The 23,751-nt window shown below is 47.2% G+C and overlaps 5 protein-coding genes across 13 annotated transcripts; 4 read left to right on the forward strand and 1 right to left on the reverse strand.

Annotated features, from left to right (window-relative positions):
• Positions 1–613: 613 nt before the first annotated feature.
• hivep2b (HIVEP zinc finger 2b) lies at positions 614–6,798 on the forward strand. The gene is made up of 6 exons (XM_085932626.1): positions 614–4,260; positions 4,424–4,627; positions 4,700–4,875; positions 5,159–5,257; positions 5,377–6,044; positions 6,200–6,798. The coding sequence occupies exons 1-6, from the start codon at positions 647–649 to the stop codon at positions 6,536–6,538; spliced, it is 5,100 nt and encodes a 1,699-aa protein (XP_085788752.1). The 5' UTR covers positions 614–646; the 3' UTR covers positions 6,539–6,798.
• Positions 6,799–8,988: 2,190 nt separating this feature from the next.
• txlnbb (taxilin beta b) lies at positions 8,989–12,246 on the forward strand. Of its 2 annotated transcripts, XM_085931443.1 has the most exons (10): positions 8,989–9,038; positions 9,587–9,824; positions 10,012–10,103; positions 10,194–10,364; positions 10,507–10,701; positions 10,771–10,890; positions 10,974–11,048; positions 11,293–11,385; positions 11,462–11,557; positions 11,766–12,246. In XM_085931443.1, the coding sequence occupies exons 2-10, from the start codon at positions 9,602–9,604 to the stop codon at positions 12,162–12,164; spliced, it is 1,464 nt and encodes a 487-aa protein (XP_085787569.1). In that variant the 5' UTR covers positions 8,989–9,038; positions 9,587–9,601; the 3' UTR covers positions 12,165–12,246. The 2 variants fall into 2 exon arrangements, with proteins under 2 accessions (XP_085787569.1, XP_085787568.1); XM_085931442.1 differs by lacking the exon at positions 8,989–9,038 and having other exon boundaries at positions 9,550–9,824.
• dusp23b (dual specificity phosphatase 23b) lies at positions 9,039–23,709 on the reverse strand. Of its 8 annotated transcripts, none has more exons than XM_085931455.1 (4): positions 23,565–23,709; positions 22,803–23,073; positions 22,523–22,714; positions 9,039–9,057 (listed from the first exon to the last, which is right to left on the reverse strand). In XM_085931455.1, exons 2-3 carry the CDS (start codon positions 23,070–23,072, stop codon positions 22,529–22,531), a joined length of 456 nt encoding a protein of 151 aa, XP_085787581.1. In that variant the 5' UTR covers position 23,073; positions 23,565–23,709; the 3' UTR covers positions 9,039–9,057; positions 22,523–22,528. The 8 variants fall into 8 exon arrangements, with proteins under 8 accessions (XP_085787581.1, XP_085787579.1, XP_085787578.1 ...); XM_085931453.1 differs by lacking the exon at positions 9,039–9,057 and adding an exon at positions 9,177–10,382; XM_085931452.1 differs by lacking the exon at positions 9,039–9,057 and adding an exon at positions 10,397–10,416.
• On the forward strand, positions 12,776–15,840 carry slc22a3 (solute carrier family 22 member 3). The gene is made up of 10 exons (XM_085931458.1): positions 12,776–13,162; positions 13,370–13,473; positions 13,540–13,694; positions 13,777–13,945; positions 14,017–14,134; positions 14,340–14,727; positions 14,791–14,899; positions 14,971–15,083; positions 15,167–15,266; positions 15,437–15,840. Exons 1-10 carry the CDS (start codon positions 12,776–12,778, stop codon positions 15,477–15,479), a joined length of 1,686 nt encoding a protein of 561 aa, XP_085787584.1. The 3' UTR covers positions 15,480–15,840.
• Positions 16,536–22,431, forward strand: afdnb (afadin, adherens junction formation factor b). Its single transcript, XM_085931457.1, has 24 exons — positions 16,536–16,631; positions 16,721–16,913; positions 16,995–17,101; positions 17,171–17,289; positions 17,360–17,448; positions 17,521–17,586; positions 17,650–17,834; positions 17,916–18,061; positions 18,138–18,232; positions 18,313–18,584; positions 18,657–18,800; positions 18,965–19,163; positions 19,224–19,303; positions 19,418–19,504; positions 19,621–19,686; positions 19,762–19,835; positions 19,911–20,029; positions 20,094–20,261; positions 20,373–20,452; positions 20,545–20,688; positions 20,839–21,630; positions 21,720–21,804; positions 21,910–21,955; positions 22,117–22,431. Exons 1-24 carry the CDS (start codon positions 16,536–16,538, stop codon positions 22,208–22,210), a joined length of 3,546 nt encoding a protein of 1,181 aa, XP_085787583.1. The 3' UTR covers positions 22,211–22,431.
• Positions 23,710–23,751: the final 42 nt, after the last annotated feature.

The following is a 23,751-nucleotide window of genomic DNA, read 5'->3' on the forward strand; positions in this document are numbered from 1 at the left end:
GAATCGCGCTGGGCCGTTCGTGGCTCACCGACAACCAAAGGAGAGAGGGAAAAAAATAGAGAGAGAGAAACGATGTCCTAATTAAGGGGGAACTCGGAGGGTTTGAACCAGATCATCTTACATAACCTCGTTAGGGAGGACACCGCATTTGATACTGAGAGGATGAAGTGAGGTGGAGGATGAGGAGGACGAGGATGTGCCCTCCAGTGTTGAGGCTAAACCAATTCCCAGAATTCATGAGGGGATGGTGTTTCTTCGCCGAGTGCGAGACGTGAGGGAATACGAGGTGATATTGATGCTCATCTATTTCTTAGATGCCACAGCACTCAACCCAGTGGCTCAGTATGCACGCATGGTGGGATTAAAAGCTCTGCAGACTCCTGGTTGGCACATCTGCCTCACACGTCTGAGGTTATGGGTCCAGATTTCAGGCTTTCCCCGTATTGCGTGTTATCTTTGAGCTTCCGAGGGTTTTCCTTCAGTACTCCAGCTTCGACTGACGTTCCAAAAACATGCATGTTTTCAGTGCTGATAATCCCTGCTTTCTGTTTCCTGTATTGCAGATGAGCCGTCACACGTGTATGTAAACATCACTACTGACGCCTAAGAAATATTATCCCCAAGAAACGAACGCAACGTCGGATTAATGGAGTCGCTAGAAACTGCCACGGGGTCTCTGGAAGGTCAGGACAGAGATGCCGCAGCAAAACAGTGCACACCTGAGATAAGAAGGAGTCCATCGGTGGAAATGGAGGGAAAAGGGTGGCACCAGCACCCGCCGGAGGGCCCGGCCAAAGACACGGGCGGTTCCAAAAAAACTCCCAACAAGTTACTGGCCATTGAGGATTCCATCTCCCAAACTCCTAAAGACACCGAAGCGTTGTTTTCACTGCAGGCCACCAAAGTAGCAGTCAGACAAAGGAAGTCCCCAAGTTCACCTGAGCAACAGAGTTACTATTCAGGGATGGAGCTGCAGTCAGAGGCCGGTGGGAAGGTTGAGTTGAAACCACAGAAGCCTGGCAAGTATGTTTGCGAATACTGCGGAAGGGCATGCGCCAAACCCAGTGTACTAAAGAAACACATCCGGTCCCACACCGGAGAGCGGCCCTACCCGTGCGTCCCCTGCGGGTTCTCCTTTAAAACCAAGAGCAATTTGTACAAACACCGCAAGTCCCACGCTCACTCGGTCAAAGCTGGAACCCCGCCGTTCCCTCACAATGTCAACGTGGACCAGGGGTCTTTTGAAGGCGACGGGGATTTGTTCTCTGACGGTGAGCAAAGTACGGACACTGACGACGACACGTTCAGTGACCCGTTGCTGCTGCTGGACTCCCCGGCAGAGGCCTCCGATCACACCGCTGTCAAAGTGCTAAACCTCATTTCTCACAAAAAGGCATCGGCGATGTCAACGTCGACTCAGGACAGCTCATCCCACCCACCGGAAATCAATCCCCTTCCTGTCACCACTGTTGAGGCTAATCGTGCAATTCAATCTTGCACAATTAAACAAAGGCTCGCACTTCGCCTGTCGGAGAAAAGGAGCAGCGACTCGGAACACAATCTGTCCCTTCCGAGTCAGTCGAGTAAAGGCAGCACGGATTCTGGCTATTTTTCCCGATCTGAAAGTGCCGAGCATCAGACCAGCCCCCCCAATGCTAACGCCAAATCCTACCAGGAAATTATGTTCGGGAAGTGTTACAGGCCCAGCCCCAAGCAGACCACAGTTGCTTGCTATACAGATTCTGGTGAGGTAGAACGATACTCAGAGAAAGGAGTTTCTCGAGTTTTCACCCAGGAAAAAGACACAGTTGAGTCAATCAGAATAAATACAAAGTCCTTCACCAGGGAAGAGATGAAAGAAACACAGCTAGAAACTGGCTCTGACATGGGAACCCTCCTCAGGAGCAACTCCATGCCCACGTCCTCGGCGGTCAGCCTGACCATGCCCCAGGCCCTCCGGGGCAGCCACTCATTCGACGAGAGAACAAGCAACGCGGGCATGAGGAGACTGCGGCGGCAAGCTGCTTTCGAGCTGCCGTCCCACGAGGGCCACGCGGACAGCGACGGTCACGGGAAGGCAAACGAGATGTCACCTGCGCCTGCGGGACTGGAAATGGATTATCCGCCGAGTGTGAACCTGCAGAGGCATGTCATGGAACTAGCGACACGGAAGCGCCGGAAGGAAAAACGGGAAGAGGAAGAGCTGCCACCTCAGTATGAGGTGCATCACGGACAGTGTGAAGAAATGTTTGACTGCGGTAAGGATTACGAGTCGAAGTTAGCTGGCCACGGTACGGTCGGTGTCCTGAAAGGACGTTTGAGTATGCAGCTGGACAGGATTGACATGGACATCTCAGTCAGCCCTGAAATGTGTGCTCGAAAAACATTAGGAAATGTCATTTCGGTTATCCAGCACACAAACTTCATCAACAGGCCTCATGCCGACCAGTCCGAGTCCTACAAGAGTCTCAGGCAAAGGCAGGAGAGCTTCTCCTCATTTCAGCCCATGGAGGAGTCTTTCGAGATGGACAGGGGCGATGGCACACTGAGGCAGTCCTTTCAGTTGGGTGCAAAACTGGTGCGACAGCCCAATATACAAGTACCGGAGATCAGAGTCACCGTGGAGCCTGACAGTCCGGACAAAGCCCCGGCCGTGCCAGTGAAGGAGCCGGAGAAGCATGTGGAAGAGTTTCAGTGGCCGCAGCGGAGTGAAACTTTAGCCCAGTTCCCCCCTGAAAAACTCCCCCCAAAGAAGAAAAGGTTGCGCCTTGCTGACATTGAACACTCCTCGGGGGAGTCCAGTTTTGAGTCGGCCTGCACCAGTCTCTCACGAAGCCCCAGTCAGGACAGTAACTTATCCTACAGCTCCACCTTCTCCTTTGACAGGGAGGAGAGCCTGAAGCCGGTTTCTCCCGCCAGGCAGGATGAATTTGGCAAGCCTCTGGAGCTCTTAGCCGTGCCGGGAAGCGGCCACTCGCTCTCTGTTCTCCATCAGCGTCAGCAACATGAAATGAGACGCTCCTCCTCGGAGCAGGCCCCTTGCAACTTGCGCAAGGAGTTCCCAGAGGTACGCAGCGTATCGTTTGACTATGGAAGCCTCGATCCAACATCCAAAGTTAGACTAGGGGACTTGGCAAAGGAGAGACAGAGGGGGAACTTGGTGCGCCAGGAGTCACTGAGCATGGACACTGAGGCCTCACACGTGCAAATATTTTGTGGTGGCGCAAGCCCTTCATCACTGCCCATCACACTCCCCCAGCTCCCGCATCCCGGTTTGTTAATCCCCGTAAGACTCCAGACTCACGTGCCGAGCTACGGAAGCCTCACGTACACATCTGTGTCACAGATCTTTGACAATCACTATGATAAAGTTAGCCCTGCATTAGCTGCCTCTCAGAATCGACCCACCACACACTCAGTCTCTGTGGAAGCCCTGGACCTATCCTCGGCCAAACTCAAGACTGGCATCCCCCTTTCCCTCACCTCTCGGACCATCTCCACCACCAACGCGTCCAGCGGCGGCGCGAGCAAACGCATGCTCTCGCCCGCCAGCAGCTTAGACCTCTTTATGGAAGTCAAGCAGCAGAAGCGTGTGAAGGAGGAAAGGATGTTTGGACAAATTGTGAAGGAGCTGAGTGCAGTGGAGCTGGGCAAGGGCCACTTGGAGGATGATTCACACAGGAGAAAATTTATCACGCCTCGACAAGTGACCGACGAACACAGCGTGGAGTCTGCTATGGAGAGCAGCTCCTTGGATACCAGCTCGCCTCCGCATCTGAAACAAGCAGGCACGGATAAACGGGTGCAGATGGAAACGAGGACGTTGGCGCTCTTTAGCCGGGACATCCTGGTCGCAGAGGCGGAGCGTCGGGGGACGCCGTCTTCCTTTCCAAGTCTTCGCACGGCGACAGGTGTGAGCTGGTGTTATCTCAGCTACACCAAGCCGAGCTGCTCGCACGACAGCGAAGAAGGCGGCGGTGGTGGTGCTCTGTGTTCTGTCTATGACACCTGGCATGTCAGCTCACGCAATCCCAATCCGCCGGAGTTAAGCACCAGTGCTGCGCTGGCCCTGCTGCACTCCAAACAGAAGGGAGGCAAGTTGATCTACTCAATGGCTGCCATGTGTCAGCCTGGCAATGGGAAACTGGTTTCATCCCTTGTCCTGTGGCGGCAGACGGGCGAACAGGTGAGGAAATTAAACAAAAGCTCTCTTAACTTTGTACACCCGGGGTTTGCTCATGACAGTGGCACAAGTCATCGATTTAATATAGTTGCCTAAGCCAATAGCCCAAGTATAATAAATAAATAAATAAAATACCAAACCACAAGAGCTAGAAATCACAATGTCCTAGGCCACGAGACTATAAGACCATACAAATGAAGAAATGCACTTCGTGTTTGCTAACCATGTGCAGTGGCTGACCGAGTCATGTTACATCCAATACAATACGTTTGCTGGTCCGATTCAGCTGCAGAGGAAACCGGAGCCCAAAGAGCCAGACGTCAACCCGGGCAAGAAGGTGAAAGACACCAGCTTCAGACTCAAGGCTGCCAAGGAAGAGTGGAAGGAGAGGGAGGCGTCAAATACCCAAACAGCTCCGACGCGCATCAAGATCTTTGAGGGAGGGTCAGTAACCCGGTCTGAAGGCGCTTCGTCAGTGTTACAAAGTACTTGCCACTCATTTTGTCATGTTGTCAGGTACAAGTCTAATGAGGACTATGTGTACGTTCGCGGCCGTGGACGAGGAAAATACATTTGTGAGGAGTGTGGCATCCGCTGCAAGAAGCCCAGCATGCTCAAGAAACATATTCGAACCCATACGGATGTGAGGCCCTATATCTGCAAGGTCTGCAACTTTGCATTCAAAACGAAAGGTAAGTGTTGGTATGGAAAGATTGAAATGAAGTAGAGGTTGACTTTTTTTTTCCGCTCTCGTGGGATATATTCAAGAGTCTTGATTGCAAGGGAAAGTCTGGAAAGTAGTCCAAAAATGTGCATGAGGATCATAATGTGGAAATGCAGACGCAGCGGAACATTATTCCGAGGTTTTACAGTATCAGCTGATTTGTTAAGTTCGCGTAATTTGTCTTTCTGCCGAGTCCTCGTGTGCTCGGATAGGCCAGAAATTTAGGTTAATCCTCGTTTTTTTCTCAAAAGGAAACCTGACGAAGCACATGAAGTCGAAAGCGCACATGAAGAAATGTCTAGAGTTAGGTGTGTCTGTGACAATGGATGACACAGAGATTCAGGAACATGGTAAGAATCCGATTATCGACCGGTCTTGAAAATATAAAAGTCAGTGGGGTAAGATGGGTTGCATAAATTTCGCATCACATACAGTCGGTTTCTTCTGTTGTTTTTTTTTTTTAAAGTAGACGAGGCGCCGCAAGAATCCAAGACGGAGGTGGCGATCACGGCCAAACATCAGTTCTCCGACGCTGAATATTCAGACGGTATGGACGAAGACGCGGATGATGTCGACGAAGATGAGGACGAGGACGACGAATACGAGGGCGACTCCACCCCTAAGTTGCATTCCAGGAGCACCAGTCCGCAGCCGGGCAGCGGCGTCACGTCACTGCCGGTCTCCGTCACAGTCTCTGGCAGGTGGCCAGGCTCTGACCAGCGAGACAAGACCATGGAGGATGACACACTGAGTGTTCTGTCACCAGATCAGGCCGGCTTCCTCTTCGACCCTTATTCTTCATGTCTCCTCTCACCCGGCTGGGAATCCCCCATCAGGGAACCATCCCCCTCCCGCCTGCGATACCCATCGCCGAGACGTGAGCTCTCCCCGCGGGGTCGTTGCTCCCCGCTGAGGCCCAGCTCGCCCGGATTCTCACCTATTCAGCACCTCTCTCCTTGTGTCGCGACGGAGAAACCCACGTCACCCGGGGCAGAGATGGCTGGGAAGCGGGAGTCGGCGGTGCGGGGCAGGCAGCGGGTAGTGCTGAGGGCAGTTTCGCCACGCAGAGGTGGGGCTCATCAGCAGCGAGGTGGCAGTGACAAGAGCAGACAGCATACCAAGATGGAGATGGAGCTGGTAGGTAGCATAATGTTCTGATCCTTTTTTGTACTTTATGGGGCAGAGTCAGGTCGACACTCCTCACCTCACCTTCTCACGTTCTACCTAGTCTGTGTCGTGTATTAATGTATGCCCATTTGCTGAGGGTTTCAAATCCCATATCCCCCTTACAGGAGCAAAGGAGCATCTCCGGTTTTCCCACCGTCATCGGTGGTCCCCACCAGAATCTCCTGAGCCACCTTCCTCTCCACTCTCAGCAGCAGACCTTCAGCTTGCTTCCCGTACTTCCCGTCGGAGGAGCCCTCTGGGTGCCACCACCTTCCCCCGCCTCCTCTGACGTGCCACCGAGCCCACCAAGCGAGGAGGGGGCTGCACACGGGACCCCCGAGATGGCGGAGGAAGACCAGAGAAGCCTGAATTCCAGAACCAGGGACGGTGGACAGGAGGAGAATGTCCAAACGTGCTTGAAAGCCATTGCCTCGCTCAACATCAACACGGAGGACCCGCATTAGAGACCTTGGGCCGCCACCTAACTTGTCGGGTCTGCACTTGGGCAATATGACGACAAAGATTCTTCACAGCGAGGAATCCCGCTCTTCTCTTCGGACTGCCTCGCTCATGATCAAAACAACGGGACCCTTAGTAGATAAAGGCCCCCGTCCCGTCCGGGGACTTTGGGTCACCTCCCACTTGTTTGGGTCCCAACTGAGGCAATATGACGACACAGCTTCTTGGCTTCCTTGGACTGGATGAGCAACAATTATTAACTATTATCATCATTGGGTGCAGGTGCAATATGAAGAGATCTACTGTAAAATGCTTATATGCCTTTTGTTTGACATAGCAGTTTGCATACAATTGCACATAAATTATATTTATAGATTACTGTATAAAAAAAAACGTCCTTTTACGTATTACACTCCCTCCTCCTTCTTAGACGCAGTGTATTTTAACGTCCGTGTACTTTGCGAATAGACTGTTGTCTCATGTACTCATATCGAGGTGTGATACAGTAGTGCGGTAAATATTTATATTTCAAATAATAAAGGGTGGGCAGGGGGGGGTACGATGAGAAAGTCCAAATTTTGACGCTTTTTTGCGCAAAGAGGGTCTGTGCCTTTATTTTGCTCGGGAGGATGTTTAAAAAGGTCAAGGAAGAGCTTTGCGAGCTTGTTTCATCTTTAAAAAAAAAAAAAAATCTGTTTTCCTTTTCTTAATGTCGTGGTTTTTATCTTGCATGGGATTTGCTATTGCACAAAAATTACAGGAAGTCAACATGTAATTACTGTAAGATGTATTTATATATTAGGATGTAAGCACTTATTGATACTGGTAAATATTTGACTACTATTTATATATGGTATATATATAATATATATACAGTATGTACTTATTATGCAGCAGTGATGCAAGTTATGCAGTGAGCCACCAAGCTGGCGTTGCTTTTGATATCTTTTTGCTCTCCTCTATCGACCGTCATCACACGTAGTCGCCGTGTTCCCACAATGCACTTTGTCATTATTTTTGACGTGGGCAATGAACGACGTGGGGAAACATTTTGGTTTTTGGCGCTTTTTGAAACATTCCACTTCTTTTTTATATAATGCCGTCAAGAGAAACATGCACAACAAATGTAATGTTTAGGGATGGGCATAATTATGTAGAAGAAAAACAAAGTTGAAAATAGAGAGCAAATATTTAAACACGTTTACATTTATTTAATGTATTTAAATATTGACCTAAATCATTAAGTTTATTTGATCATTGTGAATTCTGTTAAATTAAGTCAATTTAAATCCGTAAAAGTTCATTTAAAAATATTTTGAATTTTAGTCCAAAGATTTATCAGTCATATTTTGACTTTAAATAAGTTAAATTTAAATGAAATTCAGATTTTTTTCACCCACCTACAATGTTTAAATTAAATTTTGATTTTTTTTTTTAATTTTAAAATTAGAATGAATACAGTATATTATTAATACAGATAGAAGAACTTGAACAATAAAGTGAATGCTAAAATTTCATCAAAAATATTTTCAATAAAATTTGAATTTCAGTTGCAGACACTATTTTTGTTATTTAAATATTTGATTACAAATTTTCTAACAATGCCCATCACCTTACAGTATATTTAAAAAAAAAAATGCATCCAATACCCATCCCTACTTCTATCGCGCGCGTGACTGTTGACGACATTCACTAGCGAATGAAATCGACAGTTCACCAAATGCTTCTCCTCTGTACATACATACATGCGTGTTTGATTTTTGGCTCAGTGTTGAAGCGCCGAAATCTTTTCAACGTGGCTCGTTTGTATCGACGACAAATGTCGGTGTCGCGATGGAACTTTTTATTGAACAGTCGCCGCCTTTGCGTCGGGAGGGATTTGACGAATCGCGTTCATGTTTACATAAATCATATTTAAAGGTGCGCCGCTTTAATGACGCGTCTTGCAGATTCGGATCACTTTTTTTGTCAAAGCAAAGCAGGCCGCTCATCCGATGTGTGTACGCGGATTGTGTTTGTGTTTGCTTTTGATGATATATTCATGAGTATATATATATACATACATGGTATATGTATATACTAAAGTGCATTGTGCCTCTCATATGTTGAAGAGGACAAATTGTTTACCTCTCAGCCGAGACTTATTGAGGACAAAAAGCCTCAGTAGCCAATCCATCGTTTGACTTGTTTGCGTCAAATTTGCTCGGTCGGGGATGGAGTGCCTCTGATGCTTTTGGGTTAAGGGGTGGGGCTAATCTATTATCATTTGGTGCTCAGATTGAATTGAATATTGTTTGAAGAGAATATACTTCTAACCCAGGAATGTGTGTGGCAATTTATTTCATACATCTTGTCCTATACTCCCCCCCTCACGTCGCCCCCTGCTGGGGGGGGGGGGGTGGTCTATTTTGAGGTGCTCTTATCACAGCTGTTGCATCTGTGGTGGCAGGCAGCCTGTTCGAGCCCCTCCACGTTCTTTCTTTCCCCTCCCGGCCTTCGGTCCTGGTAAGACCTTTCCTTTGGCCTGCATGAACGGAGAATTAACCTTACGCACGCTGTGGTTTTAACATTCTGCTCTTGAGCAGTGCTTGTTTGATGATGATTTGTCGTCGAGCTCAATGCGACAACCTTCCGATCCCTACCACCCGTAAAATCTAAAGATTAATGCTCCCTTTACCCGTTTTCCAAAGCAAATCAGTTTTTTTGTGTGTGTGCAGGCAGCTGCCGCCGCCGCTGCCTACCATCAATAGCGTGGGTTTAGGAGGAAATAAATAAATGTCTTGCCCATATAAAGAGGGTCTTAAAATAGCCCGTGGCTCTGGAACAGGTGCCATGCGCTCAACTTGTGAAAGCAGCGTGAAGGCTGCGCTAATTTTATGCACGTAAACATTTTCCGAGCGAGACTCTGTGGAACATTATTGCTTGTTTTTCTCCATTTCCCTTTTGAATGAATAGAAATGTACTAACAATTTAGTATGAAAATACAAATGTAACTATTATCTAATACAGCGGACGATCAGCCACCAAATATTTGGTTGATGATTGCCTCTCAGCTACCCAAAACAAAGATGGAGTCCTGTCCAACGAACAGCAGCCACATAGAGAGCACCCAAGCTGTTTCTGCCGGAGAGCCTAACGCTGAGCACACCAATGACCTGGCCAAGCAACTGGAAGACCTCATCAGCGCCTACGAAGCTGACGAGGCTCCGGATGAGCAGGAAGACGTGGGAGAGGTCCAGCCCAACACCAGACGGGGTGTGAAACTGGAGAAAAAGATGCTCAAAAACTTGGGTAGGATTTTTATGGGCGATATGAACACATTTCAGTCTGTAAAATCAATTGTGAAACTTCTGAAGACAAATGGAATACTTTTCTCGCCAAAGTTTGATTGATCAACCTTCAGCTGTAAAAGATCGGGATCCAGATCCAACAATGTGATGGAATTCATGCTAAATGTAAATCATCTGTTACCACTCAGGCAAGGACGCCATGCTCCTCATGCAAAGTCTCAACAAACTAGACACTCCAGAGAAGAAACTGGACGCTACCATCAAGAAGCACGCCGAGCTGGTGAGTGGATTTAGTGGAACAGACTAATCCTGAGTTTAATCGGCTTGACGACATCTGGACTGGATTGATGTGCCGTTTGTGCGGTTGTAGCTGGAGGAACACCGAAATGACCAGAAGCAGCTGAAGCTTCTGCAGAAGAAACTTTTGCAGGTGATGAAGGAGAAGGACCAGCTGCAGAGTGAGCACAGTCGCGCCGTTCTGGCTCGCAGCAAACTGGAGGGACTCTGTCGGGAACTGCAGCGGCACAACAAGACCTTGAAGGTGCCTCTAATCTTCATTCTTCTTAAACAAAGTTTGACATGAGTGGATTGATCTGAAACAAGTTCAAACACTCAGATGCTACCAAAGTGTAGCAACAGAGCAAACCCAACTCACGCAAATCCTAATTACGGTCGGTCGGTAGGAAGAGACGCTGCAGAGGTGCCGGGAGGATGACCTGAAGCGAAAGGAGATCACCACCCACTTCCAGGGAACCCTAAGCGACATTCAAACCCAGATCGAGGAGCACAGCAACCGCAACACCAAACTGTGTCAGGAGAACAGCGCCCTAGCTGAAAAACTCAAGAACCTCATTACGCAGTACGACCAGCGCGAGGCGGTAACGTACGCCGACCCCATTCAATACCGTGTTATCACGCAAAGACGTTATTCTAGCTCTTTATTCCAGAACCTGGAGAAGGTGTTCAAACACCGTGACCTGAAGGAGAAGCTTCTGGACACCAAACTGACTCAGTCCAACATGTTGCTGAAAGAGGCTCAGGAAAAACACAAGCTGGAGCGGGAACTCGTACGTGGTCCCTTTTTCAAGCGGGAGGACGCTTTGCGTTGGTTCCGTACTGACCGTTCTCAACCTTGAAAATATCCCAACAGCTGCTGCAAAAAGCCGCAGAATATAGGTCGCAAGCAAAATTCTTGAAGGAGACTGAGGTGGAACTGAAGACGCAGGTATGATCACAGCAGCATGGGTGGAAGTAACTTTTTTTTTAAAATGAAATATTTATTTTAATTTAGTTTATATTTATTTAGATCTATTTTTACAAATGCTTATTTTGTATTAGTTAATATTTGAATGTAACAAAAAAATATTTCCTCTCAAAATTTTGCAAATAAATAAAAAATAAAAGTCTCCAGTGTTAATTTTGTTGGTATTGTTTTTTTGAAATGCTAACATTTGGTTTTGTCTCCTCAGCTCGACATGTACTCCAAGAAGTTTGACGAGATCCAGGGCACCGTTTCAAAAAGTAACAGCGTCTACAGCAGCTTCAAACAGGACATGGATAAAGTACAACTGGCAGCCTTTGAAGGAAAACGGAGGAAGGGCTATTTTTAGGCGCTTAACATGTTTGTTGTCTTCCAAGATGGCCAAGAAGATGAAGAAGCTGGAGAAGGAATGTCAATCATGGAAGAGTCGCTTCGACGGTTGCAGCAAAAATCTTGTGGAGATGGTGGCGGATGTGAGGGGCCTTTTTTTTTTCTTCTTGTTCTTCCCTAATCAACTGATGTACCGTATGCGTGATTCTCATTATAGCTCAAACAAAGCGGCGGGAGGTGTCAGCCTCAAAATGAGATGACAAGATTTAGGAACGGGCCGGCCCACCAATAGCAAAAATCACTTTAGAATTGATGCCCGTTGTAAATGACTGTGTGAAACTTGTTCTGCAGAAAACTGTGAGGGACAAGGAGCTGGAGCTGCTCACCATCAAGAACCAGAAATTAGAAAGTCTTTGCAGGGCTTTGCAAAATGAAAGGAAAAGTCTCTACGAGAAGGTTCAAGCATCTGGAGATCACCCTTCTGAGGAGACAAAAATTGAGACGCCTCAGAAGGAGACGCCGGAGGAACATGATGAGGAGCCGACGAGCCCCGTCGGGCCCACCGCAACGTTGGAAAGCCATCTGAGCCTGGAGCTGGCCAAACTGAAAGCCGAGCAGGCGCTCCTGAAAGAGATTACCGCCGACACCACGACGCAAGGACCCTCCGAAGGCGCCACGGAAGCAGTGAAGAACCACACAGAGCAAAGCGACAAATGCCAAGAACATTTAGACCTGAAGCCTGTTGATTAACCATTAAAATATTTAGCTTTATACTGTACGTGTTATTTCTGTGGCAATTAAAAAAAAAAGGTGATTTCGGTTTCCACCAAATGTTTAGACACCAAGGCTGTTTTTGTTTTTTTATCACTATGGAGACATGAGCTTGAATACATGCGCTGTCAGTGCTGTGTAAATTCACTTGACATGGGAGCGGTGGCTAAACAATGAGCAGGCCGAGGTGCAGACGCAGATAAGAGTTGCCATATAACCGGCACAGCTGCTCGTTTGAGCCGTCAAAACCAACAAAGACGACGATGGCGTGACAAAGGTCCTTGTGACTTATACTATCTCAGGTAAGGCGGGGGGGAAAAAAAACAATAGGAGCTGTAGATCGATTAGCCGCTACCACCGTACGTAATTGTGTACTTGTATGCACCGACGGCCAACTCGCATCACCTCATGACGGAACAATCGGATTTGGGAAATGAAAGTGGACTCTTCACATAAATCAGAAGCTAGTCAAAGACACAATAAGGTCAATTTGAAAGTCGCTTCCCTTCCAGGAAGAAACGGAAAGTAAACACTAGACTGATAATAAATCAGGACTTTGAGCTGTCCCAGACTGCTCCCGATAAATAACTATGGCGGACTTCAGCGATCTCATCGTGCAAATCGGAGACTATGGGCGTTTCCAGAAGAGACTCTTGGTGCTGTGTTCCCTGCCGTCGATCCCCTTCACCTTTGTCCTGATGGGGGTGCTTTTTCTAGGAAATACGCCCAATCACTGGTGCGCCATCCCGGAGGCCGATCGACTCCGAGAGGAGTGCGGCTGGACGGAGGCCGAGGTGAGGGAAGTCACCATCCCCCGCTCGGATGCGTCCTTGAGCCGCTGCAACAGGTTCGACTTGAACTTGAGTCAGAATACTTGCAGTGACCTGGAGCAACTACTCGCATCCGACGGGAACTCTGTGATACCTTGTGATGGCGAGTGGGCTTTTGATCAAAGCCATTCCACGATTGTTTCTGAGGTACTTGTCCCTGAATATTCTCAAGGTTTTCTACAAACAAACCTAGCGACTTTTCTTGGTAAGACTGACACCACTCCAGAACAGATGTTCCACCTCGCCACGGTCAAACTGAAAGTACTTTGAATCTTTGACGTGTCTGAGACTTCAAGATTGATTCCAGATCCAGAGACATGCACCCCTCTAATCCAAGCATCATCTACCCTGCAGTTCTCGTTGGTGTGCGAGCGATCCTGGCTCGCCGATCTCAATCAAGTCACGATGGCATGCGGGTTATTCATCGGTGCGTTCATCACTGGCTACATGTCCGACAGGTTTGACATTTATTTTTGTATAAGTAATCCCGGCAAATGAAACGTCATGACGTGTCTTTCTTGCAGGTTTGGCAGGAAGCCTTGTTTCATCGGCTTCATGATTTGCCTCGGCATTGCGGGCGTTGGTATCGTGCTGTCACCGTGGTACCCGCTTCTTCTGGCATTTCGCTTCCTGCAAGGCTTTTTTGAAAAGGGGGCGTGTACATCGTGCTATGTTCTGTGTATGTTCAAATGATTTTAATCCCTAAGTGGGATGGACACAAAACCTTATTTTAACTCATTTCAAATTTGATCCAAAAACAGTGTTTGAGTTCTTCAGCTCAGAAAAGAGGAAATTTGTGTCCGTGGTGTGCCAGTCATTCATCTCCATCGGCATGTTAATCCTGCCTGGCTTGGCTTACTGTGTGGCCTCCTGGAGGACCCTGCAACTTATCATGATACTACCCTCGTTCCTCTTCATCCCATACTACTGGTAAGCATATTTACTGCAGTGCTACCTCCATCTTCAAATTCAGAGCATCCAATGAGGATGTGTTTGCTCAGGATTGTACCTGAATCTCCACGCTGGCTATTCTCTCAAAAGAGGAACTCTGAGGCCATGAGGATTGTGTCCGATGTGGCCAAGTGCAACGGGAGAAGATTGTCGCAGAACTACCAAGAGGTATTTTGCGAGGTTTCAAAACAGGTTCTGTAAAGGAAGTGGCCACGGAGGTAAGAGTCTTAAGAGTGCCATCGGCAGGTTGCAAAAGAGATGGAGAAGCTTTCCAAAAGTATAACAGTGTCCATCCATAACTTGTGATGAATTCAGCATTGACCCAATTTAAGAGTCTTGATCCAAATACGGCGCCACATTTGATTCACTTCAGATGATTCCTCTGGAGAAGAAGAAACAACATCCTGTATCTTTTCTGGACTTGTTCAGGACACCCTTCATCAGGAGGATCACGCTCATTTTAATTTACGCCTGGCAAGTCAGTTTGATGAACTTGGTAGTTGGACCTGATTCCTTCCCAGAGTCAAGTACTTGCTTTGTCTGCAGGTTTTCCAGCAGTATTGTGTTCTACGGCCTGATTTTGAGCCTAGGGATGACGGGTGACAACCACTTTTTGGACTTCTTCATGTCTTCGGTGGTGGAGATCCCCACGGGGCTGATTTTCTACCTACTGGTGGACAGAATCGGCAGACGCTCCCTACTGGCTGGAACCAATTTAATCGGAGGCCTCGCCTGCCTGGCTGTGCCGTTCATTTCCTCAGGTAGGTTTGAAGTAACCTCTGCCGGCATAGTCTTAGTTTTTGGAATGGAACTTTTCTCTGCAGAGCTTTCCTGGTTAAAAAAAGCTGTGGCCTTCATTGGGAGGCTCGCCATTTCTACCACACTGATGACGCTCAATTTTGCCAACACGGAGCTATATCCCACCACTCTCAGGTAGGGAAGTGATGATTGTGGATCTCACTCATCAAGTTATGACTTGCATGTCCATGTCTCTCTTCGCATAGAAATCTGGGCACATGCGTGTGTTCATCGGCCTGTGACGCTGGCGTTATTGTGGCCCCGTTGATGCTCTACAGGTTGGCCGCCTTCTGGCAGGAGCTTCCCTTTTGTCTCTATGGTACAGTAGAACCTGATACCAGGTGCCATACATAAACCAATGAGGCAGAACCAGAAATCCTCTTTGCCTTTTGGTTGTTGAAGGGGTTATGTCGGTAGTCACCTCCGGCTTGGTGACACTGCTGCCGGAGATGAAGGGAGTTGCACTTCCAGAAACCATCGAGGACATGGAGAATCTAAGACGGTATAATTTCTTTACGATTAATCTTCTTTGCCTTTACTGGAAGTTTGAATGCCAGATTTTCTTGATGGCTGGAGATGTCGGTTGTAACTTTGTGGCTCGCATCTTCAGGGTGTGGCTTTCACTCAAACCACCTCTTGTGCCCACTCATCCACTTTTGTGTCTTCTTGTAGAAAACAAAACCAATCCAAGGAGGCTAATGTCTCGATGACATGACAAGAAAACGGCGCCTCAAGAATATTTCTGCATCATTCTGGATTTCAGACCCTCTTGGAATTTAGTTTATTATTTTGACAAATGAATTGCCAGGCTATTTTGGGAAAGTTCTTGGCACTTGGGCAAACTCCTCCCAGAGAAATACTCCAAATGAGCTTCGAAATGGCGAAGCTGTTTTGCCCATCTGACGTATCCCCTGCATCAAAGTTTGGCCGATGAAAGGGCCCACTCATCTGCGCTTGGCACTTAATTTATTGTGTTTACAAGGCCTTTCCCTCCAGTGTTCTCAGAACAAATTAGGAGGTGCACAAGACATTGATGTATGACATCATCGTTACATTCTCCTTGTGTCTATTTTAGAAGTCCCAATAAAGTGTGAAATGAAGCCCAACATTTTTAGCATTTACTTTTTTTTTCTAAAAGCCAGACAACAATACCAGTGATTGTTGAAGTCTGTTTGTATACTGTATATCTAATTGATACATGTTTTTGTTCAAGCTTTTGTCCCACTGAACGTTTACCCAGAAAAGGCTGAGGGAGGCCAACAAAAGCTGCCCCACATACGTCGGGTCAACTGAATGGAACGACCTGTATGCATTAACTGCGCGAAGATCCCCGGTATGCGTGAGAAGTGGGTTCCCCATTATATATATGTTTTTAAAAAAAATCATTTGAGGGCGACTGAGAAAACATTTGACAACGTGAGAGTCACGTGATGAAAACAAAGTACAGTGTAACATTAAACATTTCTGCTACAGATCAACATTGGTGATGTAAATTGTTGCTGGAGGACAGAAATAACATGCCTATGATGTACGATTATTGTACGATTAGGAAACTGTTTCCCCGCACATAACGAAGCTTCACTGACCCATTAAATGAGGGCAGAGGGGGCTTGGAGAGGGGCTGTGAAGAGGGGGTGAAGTAGGCAATTATGTTAAGACCTTGCTGAGGGGGCACGGACAGTTTAAAGCACAAGCAAAGGACGAGGACAGTTGGGGAAAGTTTGTCTCTCGATATCGGAAGTTATCTTGAGGTAACATTGGCTGGTCAAAAATGCCCACTGAGGAAGAACGAGAAAAGCTGGCCCACGTCATCAGGCAGTGGAACAACAACAGACTGGACTTGTTTGAAATAAGCGAACCAGATGAAGTAAGTAAACTGCCAAGAACTGTGCTAGCAGCAAGTTATATTTGACAGTTCGGGATTAGAATTGGTAACAGAAGCTTGGTCGTTGTTAGAATCTGGTCTTTCAGGGTGTGATGCGTTTCTACTTAGAAGATCCTTCCGTGGGAAACGTTGCTACCAAGTGTCTGCGCTTTGGCAGCAACACTTCCACAAGCGAGGTAGTTGAAACTTTAGCTGAGAAATTTCGGCCTGACATGAAAATGCTGAGCACTTCCCATTGCTTGTACGAGATCCACGGCAATAAGGGTGAGACACCGGGTGATAGTCCAAAAGTTGCACCGCTCCGATCCAGCAACTTCTTGTTTCTCTGTCTGTGTGCAAAACAAGAACGTAAACTGGACCCAGATGAGAGACCTTTAGTGGTTCAATTAAACTGGAACTCGGACAACCGAGAAGGACGATTCGTGCTCAAGCAAAGCAAGGAGACACCCGAGGTAGTATCCGCCTACTGCATCCTTCAAGGAATCATTTTTCTGAAATGTCAAACCATGTGATCAATAAAGGAGAGCTGTCACAACAAGGAAAAAGGGGGTGTAATCCAAACCTTCAAGAGGACACTGTCGAGAAAAGACAAGAAAAACAAAAACAAAGTGTCTGACAGGCCTTCTGGAGACCACAACAGGTAAAAAAAACAAAAACACCTGCAATTAAATTTACGTAAAGACCCTTTACTTCTTGAAACAAATATCTAGGCCAAGTGAAAACCTAGCAAACGGCAGTCCAGAAACACCCGAACAGTGTACGGGAAAGAAAAGGCAGGGGGAGAGGCAGGCGGACACAAGTAAGTCATTTGTCTACAGGATGATAGCGTCGGGGTATTTGACGTTGATGATTTGACGGTTGAACCTCACAGACAGTCCTAAGTCGGACTTCTTCGATCAACCTGGTTTACCACTTGGAATTCAACTCTGCAATCACTGTGAGTACAACTACAGGATGATGGTGGTACTTGAAGTCTTCTAATGCCCTCGTGACGTTTCAGCTGAGGAGGCCTTCCTGATAGCGGTCATAAATTATGCCAATAGCTCCACAATTCACTTCAAGCTCTCGCCAGCTTATGCCCTGTACGCGGCAGGCCGCTTTGCACTGCAACATCCGGAGGAGTCCGTTGGTGGGGTAACTTTCATCACAGACAAATTGGTGGCTGTGACAAGCAAAGTGATTCAGGCAAGTCCAGGAACTGACTCAACACTGTCGATGACCTTTGATGCAATTCCATGAAAGATGACCTGTACTATTCATCTTCAGAAGCAGCAGGATAATGTCGGAGCTCTCGCCTTCTGGACGGCCAACACTTCCGAGCTGCTAAACTTCTTCAAACACGACAAGGACCTCAGCAAGCTAACACAGCAAAGTCAGCTGGATCTGTCCCACCTTGTGCACAAAGCTTACAGGTAAGTGCTCACTTGTCTCCCCGCACAGATTTGAATGAAATCCATCCATTTAGTTTTGGTCTTTCTATCACCTTAGTCACCTGATTCGGTGTATACAGACTGAGCTCAGAAAGAATTTGCCAACCTTTTTGATTGATCCTGAGCAACACGGTCCTCTTCCTGCTGGAATAGGTAAAAACATGCTGTAGCCGACACATCGCCAGACACAATTACACGGCGATTCACATTTTACTTCTGTGTTATCGTTCCAGAGATGGTACTGAACACTTTGATGAACACCATGTCGCTGTTGCGACGTTACCAGGTCAACCCGGCCCTCGCCATTCAGCTCTTCTCCCAGCTTTTTCACTTTATCAGCGCCTGGCTCTTCAACCGCCTTATGAACCCTGACGCCAGCACCCCAGGCCTGCGCTCCCACTACTGGGGGGCGGCTCTCCGCCAAAGGTTGACCGGCATAGAGGCTTGGGCGGAGAGGCAGGGCCTAGAGCTGGCTGCAGACTGCCACCTGGGACACATCATCCAGGTCAGGTTTCGCCCCTCAAATCTTTTATGGTTTAGTCGGAGCATTAAAGTATTTTTTTCTTATTAAAAACAGGCAACTTCGCTCCTAACCATGAATAAATACACTACGCAAGATGTGAATGAAATCCAGAGCACCTGTTTCAAGTTGAATTCACTGCAGCTGCGGGCTTTGTTAAGCGGATACTTTTATGCCGCCGATGAGCCTCACATCCCAGCGGTGAGGAAAAGCTGCAGCGTTCTGAATGAGCTGCAGCTATTTGATGCTCTTTTGTGGAAGTATAATAATTCTACTGGCGATAAAAGCCTGGATAAGATTCTCCTGGTCTGCGTGCAATCCTCCAGTCTGGATACGTTTTTCAACTGTCCACAATCTTGCTGCAGGATTTGATCGATGGCGTGGTCACGGCCGCAGAGGCCTCAGCCGACAACCTGATTCGTCAGGAAGGCCGAGACGTCCAACTGGAGGAGAACCTCGAACTCCCCCTGCCCTTCCTGTTGCCAGATGGGGGATACTCCTGCGACAAAGTGAGAGGAATCCCTCCAGGCTTTCGGGAGTTTCTGGAACCCATTTGCCAGAGAGGTACCAGAAAAGTAAAGGTTTGAATTGTACAAAATAAAAGCACCACGGTTTTTTTCGTAGGTCTCTGCTATCTAACCTCCCAGCAGAACCCGAAAGGTGATTGGACCATCTTCTTTGCTGGACCAGGAACTCCATTCTTGGTACATATTACGCAAGACATCAATCTGAACCTGGCCAATTGAGACATCCTTACGAGTGTTCCTATTTTGAATTAAACTATGTCCCATTCAATTCATTTTCTTTCTCATCATGAGGACAACCAGAGTCAGCCAGAGACTGTTTCAGTCACCCTGAAGAAACCGCTCAACAGTGGCATGGGGATCAGCATTGTGGCTGCCAAGGTAACCGTGGCAACCCTGACAAAAACATGTTCTCACAAATGGTCCCTGCACATACACCACCGCTGTCTTGCCAAACGTTTGATCTGATTAGCATCCTTGTTGTAATTATGCCTCAGGGAGCAGGCCAAGACCACCTTGGGATTTACATCAAGTCGATTGTCAAGGGAGGACCGGCCGAGATGGTGGGTTCACACAAACCCAAGTCATTCCACGGAAGGGAAGGGCTGACATTTCTGAAATGTTTCCAATTTTTACAGAATGGTCTGTTGACGACAGGCGACCAGCTGCTCAGCGTGGACGGTCAAAACTTGCTCGGCCTCAGCCAGGAAAGGTAGCTCCAGCTGACCCCAAAACCCTCTAAAGTCCAACGAACCTTTTCTGCATTTTGAGATTTTGTCTGGTTTAGGGCGGCAGCGCTCATGATGGAAACCGGCCCAATTGTGACCTTAAGAGTGGCTAAGTTTGGCGCTAGCTTCCATGGCCTCAGTGCTCTGCTGGGCGATCCCATCCCCACTGGTACTGCAGGTGAAAACCATCAATCAAAATGGAATTATTTGAAAATCCTGAAGACCACTTTCTGTCCTTGAAGGAAGTGATAACAGTCACGTTGCAGCTAACTGGAAGGAAATCCCTCTCTATGTTGTTGAAGATCCTGCTCAACCGGAGCAGAGGGGGGTTCAGCATGGCCGTGGGGGGACAAAGAAACATCAGATCATGCAGAACAGGCAATTTCATCGCTCCAACCCCAACATGGCCGGTGGGTGACGTCCATTCTGATATTGCGATGAGTGTTAAACAGCTCAAGGGGATGTCACATGAACTGTGATATTTTTAGTATTTGATTTATTTTTCTTCCGAATTATGACAGATTTTGCCCTTGAGGATGGCGATGAGCTCGCCAAGCGAGATGTGCGAGGGAACAAGTCAGTTTCCAACCTTTGCAGTGATGTATGATTTGTTTTTCCCGACTTAACTACAGATGCGGTCAGCACGGATTGTTTCTGGATGTCAAGCAAGGTCACCCTTTTGTCTGTTGTTAGACTTTTCATCCAGAATATCTGACGCTTCCGACCCCGAAATCCCAAGACAAGAACGCATCTGCATCCAGTCGACCGCAGCAAATGTTTCAGGTGTCTTTAGGGCCTTCGGGAGGACAAAATGCTGTTAACAAAAGGACCTTTATGGTAATATTTCAGCATGTTCATCTCACTTTCTTTTTAAGAACAACTTCAAATGCGTTGATGCAAATATAGTGAAAAATCACAATCTATGCTTTGTGTTGTCATAAAATGAAAGCCTCAAATAAAAATACAGTCTTCTCTTCCTCTCTCCAGCGTCAAGCTCTTTCACAGGAGAACTTGTGTGTGGACACAGGGGGCCCCCTGCTGGATAAAAGTCAAACCATCTGGCAGGGCAGAAGCGCCAAAGGCTACCACTCACACCTTCCTATTCGCCCGTGCTTCTCCACCCAAAACATCCTCGCTGACAACTGCTGCCCGGTCAAAGGGCATCAAGGAACCCGCGCAGGAGTCTGGAGAACCCCATTTTCACAACAGCCCATTCCGACGCCTTCCGTCCAGCCGATTCGCATCGACATCCCTGTGACCAGGCCGGGCATTTCTCATGTCAATCCTCCACTTACCACATTCCAGCATCGTTCCTGTCTAGCGGCGTTGAGGTCCAGTCAAACCCTCCAAATAAACGGACACTCGACCCAAAGGTGTCTGAAACCTCCCGTCAACTACACTTTCCCCATTCCTGCTGATAAGAAGCTACCTCGACCTTTGCGACTATCCCAGCAACATACGGCAAAACCACAAGTGAGCATCACTCCCACAAAGCACGTTTCCTTCCAAGAACCACCAAGCCAGCAGAAGCAGAGCAAAGACCTGTGGAAACCGAATGAGATGACCAAACTGGACGAGGTCGAGGTACTGGCGCAGGAGCTAAGAGCGCTTCAGACCAAGGGCGAACTCAGCACCAAGGAGACCGAGCGACTTGGCATCCTGAGTCTGGAGTGGCAGTTTCAGAAAAGGCTGCAAGAGATCCGGCAACAGGGAGAAGACGAGGACAACGAGGACTTGGATATGATGGTGATGATACAAGAGCTGGAGAAAAGAGCTCAGGTAAGCGCATTCAACGAGGAACAGCTATTGTTTGTGGCTTTTTTCCCCCCAAAGAAACAAAGAAAAAGATGATACGTTTTGTCTCCTAGACAAAGAAAAGCCAACTAGGAAATACAAACAACATTTTGAAAGCGCAGCCCAAAGGTCTTGCCACCCCAAAAGATGAGAAAACAGGTACTTACTTCATTGGTGGAAAATCGATTTGGCTGATGAATTCATTGGGAACACTTTGTGCTTACTTTTCACTCCATATTTTATTGTCCTTTCGATTTTCGGCAGATAACATATCAAGTGGACGGCGACACGAAACAGCGGTGTTTCCAGAGTAAGAAAAACTAGTCATTATTGTTTTGTGTCTGCGGAAATCGAATCACGATAGCTTTGCATGTTTGCAACCAGTCCCTGAGAACTTGAGGTTGTTGTTTTTTTTTTTTTGCTCCCCATGACGAAGTCCCATATAAAGTTAAGAAATAAATTGATCCACAGGTGGCGGGAAGACAACGCACGGAGGTTGTCGGCTCCCGAGAAGCTACCGTTCAAGGAGCGTCAGCGTCTGTTTTCTCTGACACCCAGTGCATAAATGATGCTTTGCTAGTTAAAAAAATAAAAAAATAAAAAAATAAGGTCATACAGTTATGTCAATAGGAGTTTAGGCTTAGAGACTTTTACTATGATACTACACTTGATCTTAAATGTCACTCTATTTCTTTGGTTTGATCACGTTTAGAGTTTCGTTTGTGTACTTTCAAAAAATAAAGGGTTAATTTCTGATCCAGTTTTCCCGACACATTTATGATTCACCTATGCATTGATTTTTTTTTATCTATCTTATTTTATGATAATGCAACACCATCTTTTGGCATTTCAAAGGAATTATAAATCACTTTCTCACTTGTTTTCATTTGACGCGTTGATAAAACTGTACCACAGCCTTCTCTTGGTCGAGGGTTTCGATGGAGCCTTTGCGCAGTCGGCGGATCTCGTTGATGGCATCAATGCCGGACATCTTTCTTGTCTTGACCAGGTAGCAGGCCAGCATGGTGCCCGTTCTTCCGTGGCCGTGCATGCAGTGGACGGCTACGCCCTAGAAGGGGGGAGGGACAAGTGTCACTATAGCCAAACCAAATATGGCCGTATAAACCGGACCTTTGGACCTTTCTGGAATCTCATACCTCTCCCTTGGTGTTGGCCTCCTCCACAATGGCGAGGAATCTATCAATCTGAGACTGCGAGGGCGGCGTGAAGTCAACAATCTTGATGTGATGGAGCTGCAGTTTAGGACACGTGTCATAATTGGGGGGTTTGTGCTCGCACAGGCACACCAGGTGTTGGATGCCATGGTCCAGAAGATACTGGTACTGCGCCGTCATCCGGGGAAAGGCCAGTCCTGCTACTTTCCCCGGGTCTATCCATGAGAAATTGTTTGGTGGAGTGGAACCCATTCTGAGAAGAAAGAAAGCATTTAGTACCACAATTTCACTCTTACCCATTTGTAGGCATTTATTTAAGTCCCAAGTTATTAGGTGAAAAATGTGGATATGTACTCTTTCTGAAGGGCCCTACTAGAGAATAAAATTACTTTCTAATGGAATAGTGGAATACAAGTAGCAACGAACTACATACGTTCATGTAAACGAAGGAATTTTGAGTAAACTTAGCATAAATCACTGTGGACCCACATTAACGACGCCAATTCAAGCAAGATAACAGCTTAGACCAGTCTAGTAGCATACAAACATTTTATCTCGACTGGAAATCCTCTTGCGAGAAATCAAGTTGAGTTGAGTTCAGTTAGCCGAGCTGAGAAACTTGGAAGACCCACGCACAAAATCGTAATACTACTACATGCTAATGCGATGGCTAACGGCAGGTGTCGAATCATTCGACCCGAATGTATGACACGCATAAACATACAAATAATGACGTGAACTTACCGTTATTTAGTGGAGGAGAGGGCGAATGAAAACTTGGCGGCGTCCTTTCGTCCCAAATGAAATGTGCGAGCACCGAACAAGACTTTCGGCGTTGACGTCAGCCGCCCGTTACATAAGGCTCGTTAACGTACAGCACAGCATAGTGAATAGTTGTAGCATTCTGGACCCTTGTTATTTTATGTTTAAT

The sequence above is a fragment of the Syngnathus leptorhynchus genome, chromosome 15, assembly GCF_054491065.1.
Source record: "Syngnathus leptorhynchus isolate UIUO chromosome 15, UIUO_Slep, whole genome shotgun sequence".
Lineage (NCBI taxonomy): Eukaryota > Metazoa > Chordata > Actinopteri > Syngnathiformes > Syngnathidae > Syngnathus > Syngnathus leptorhynchus.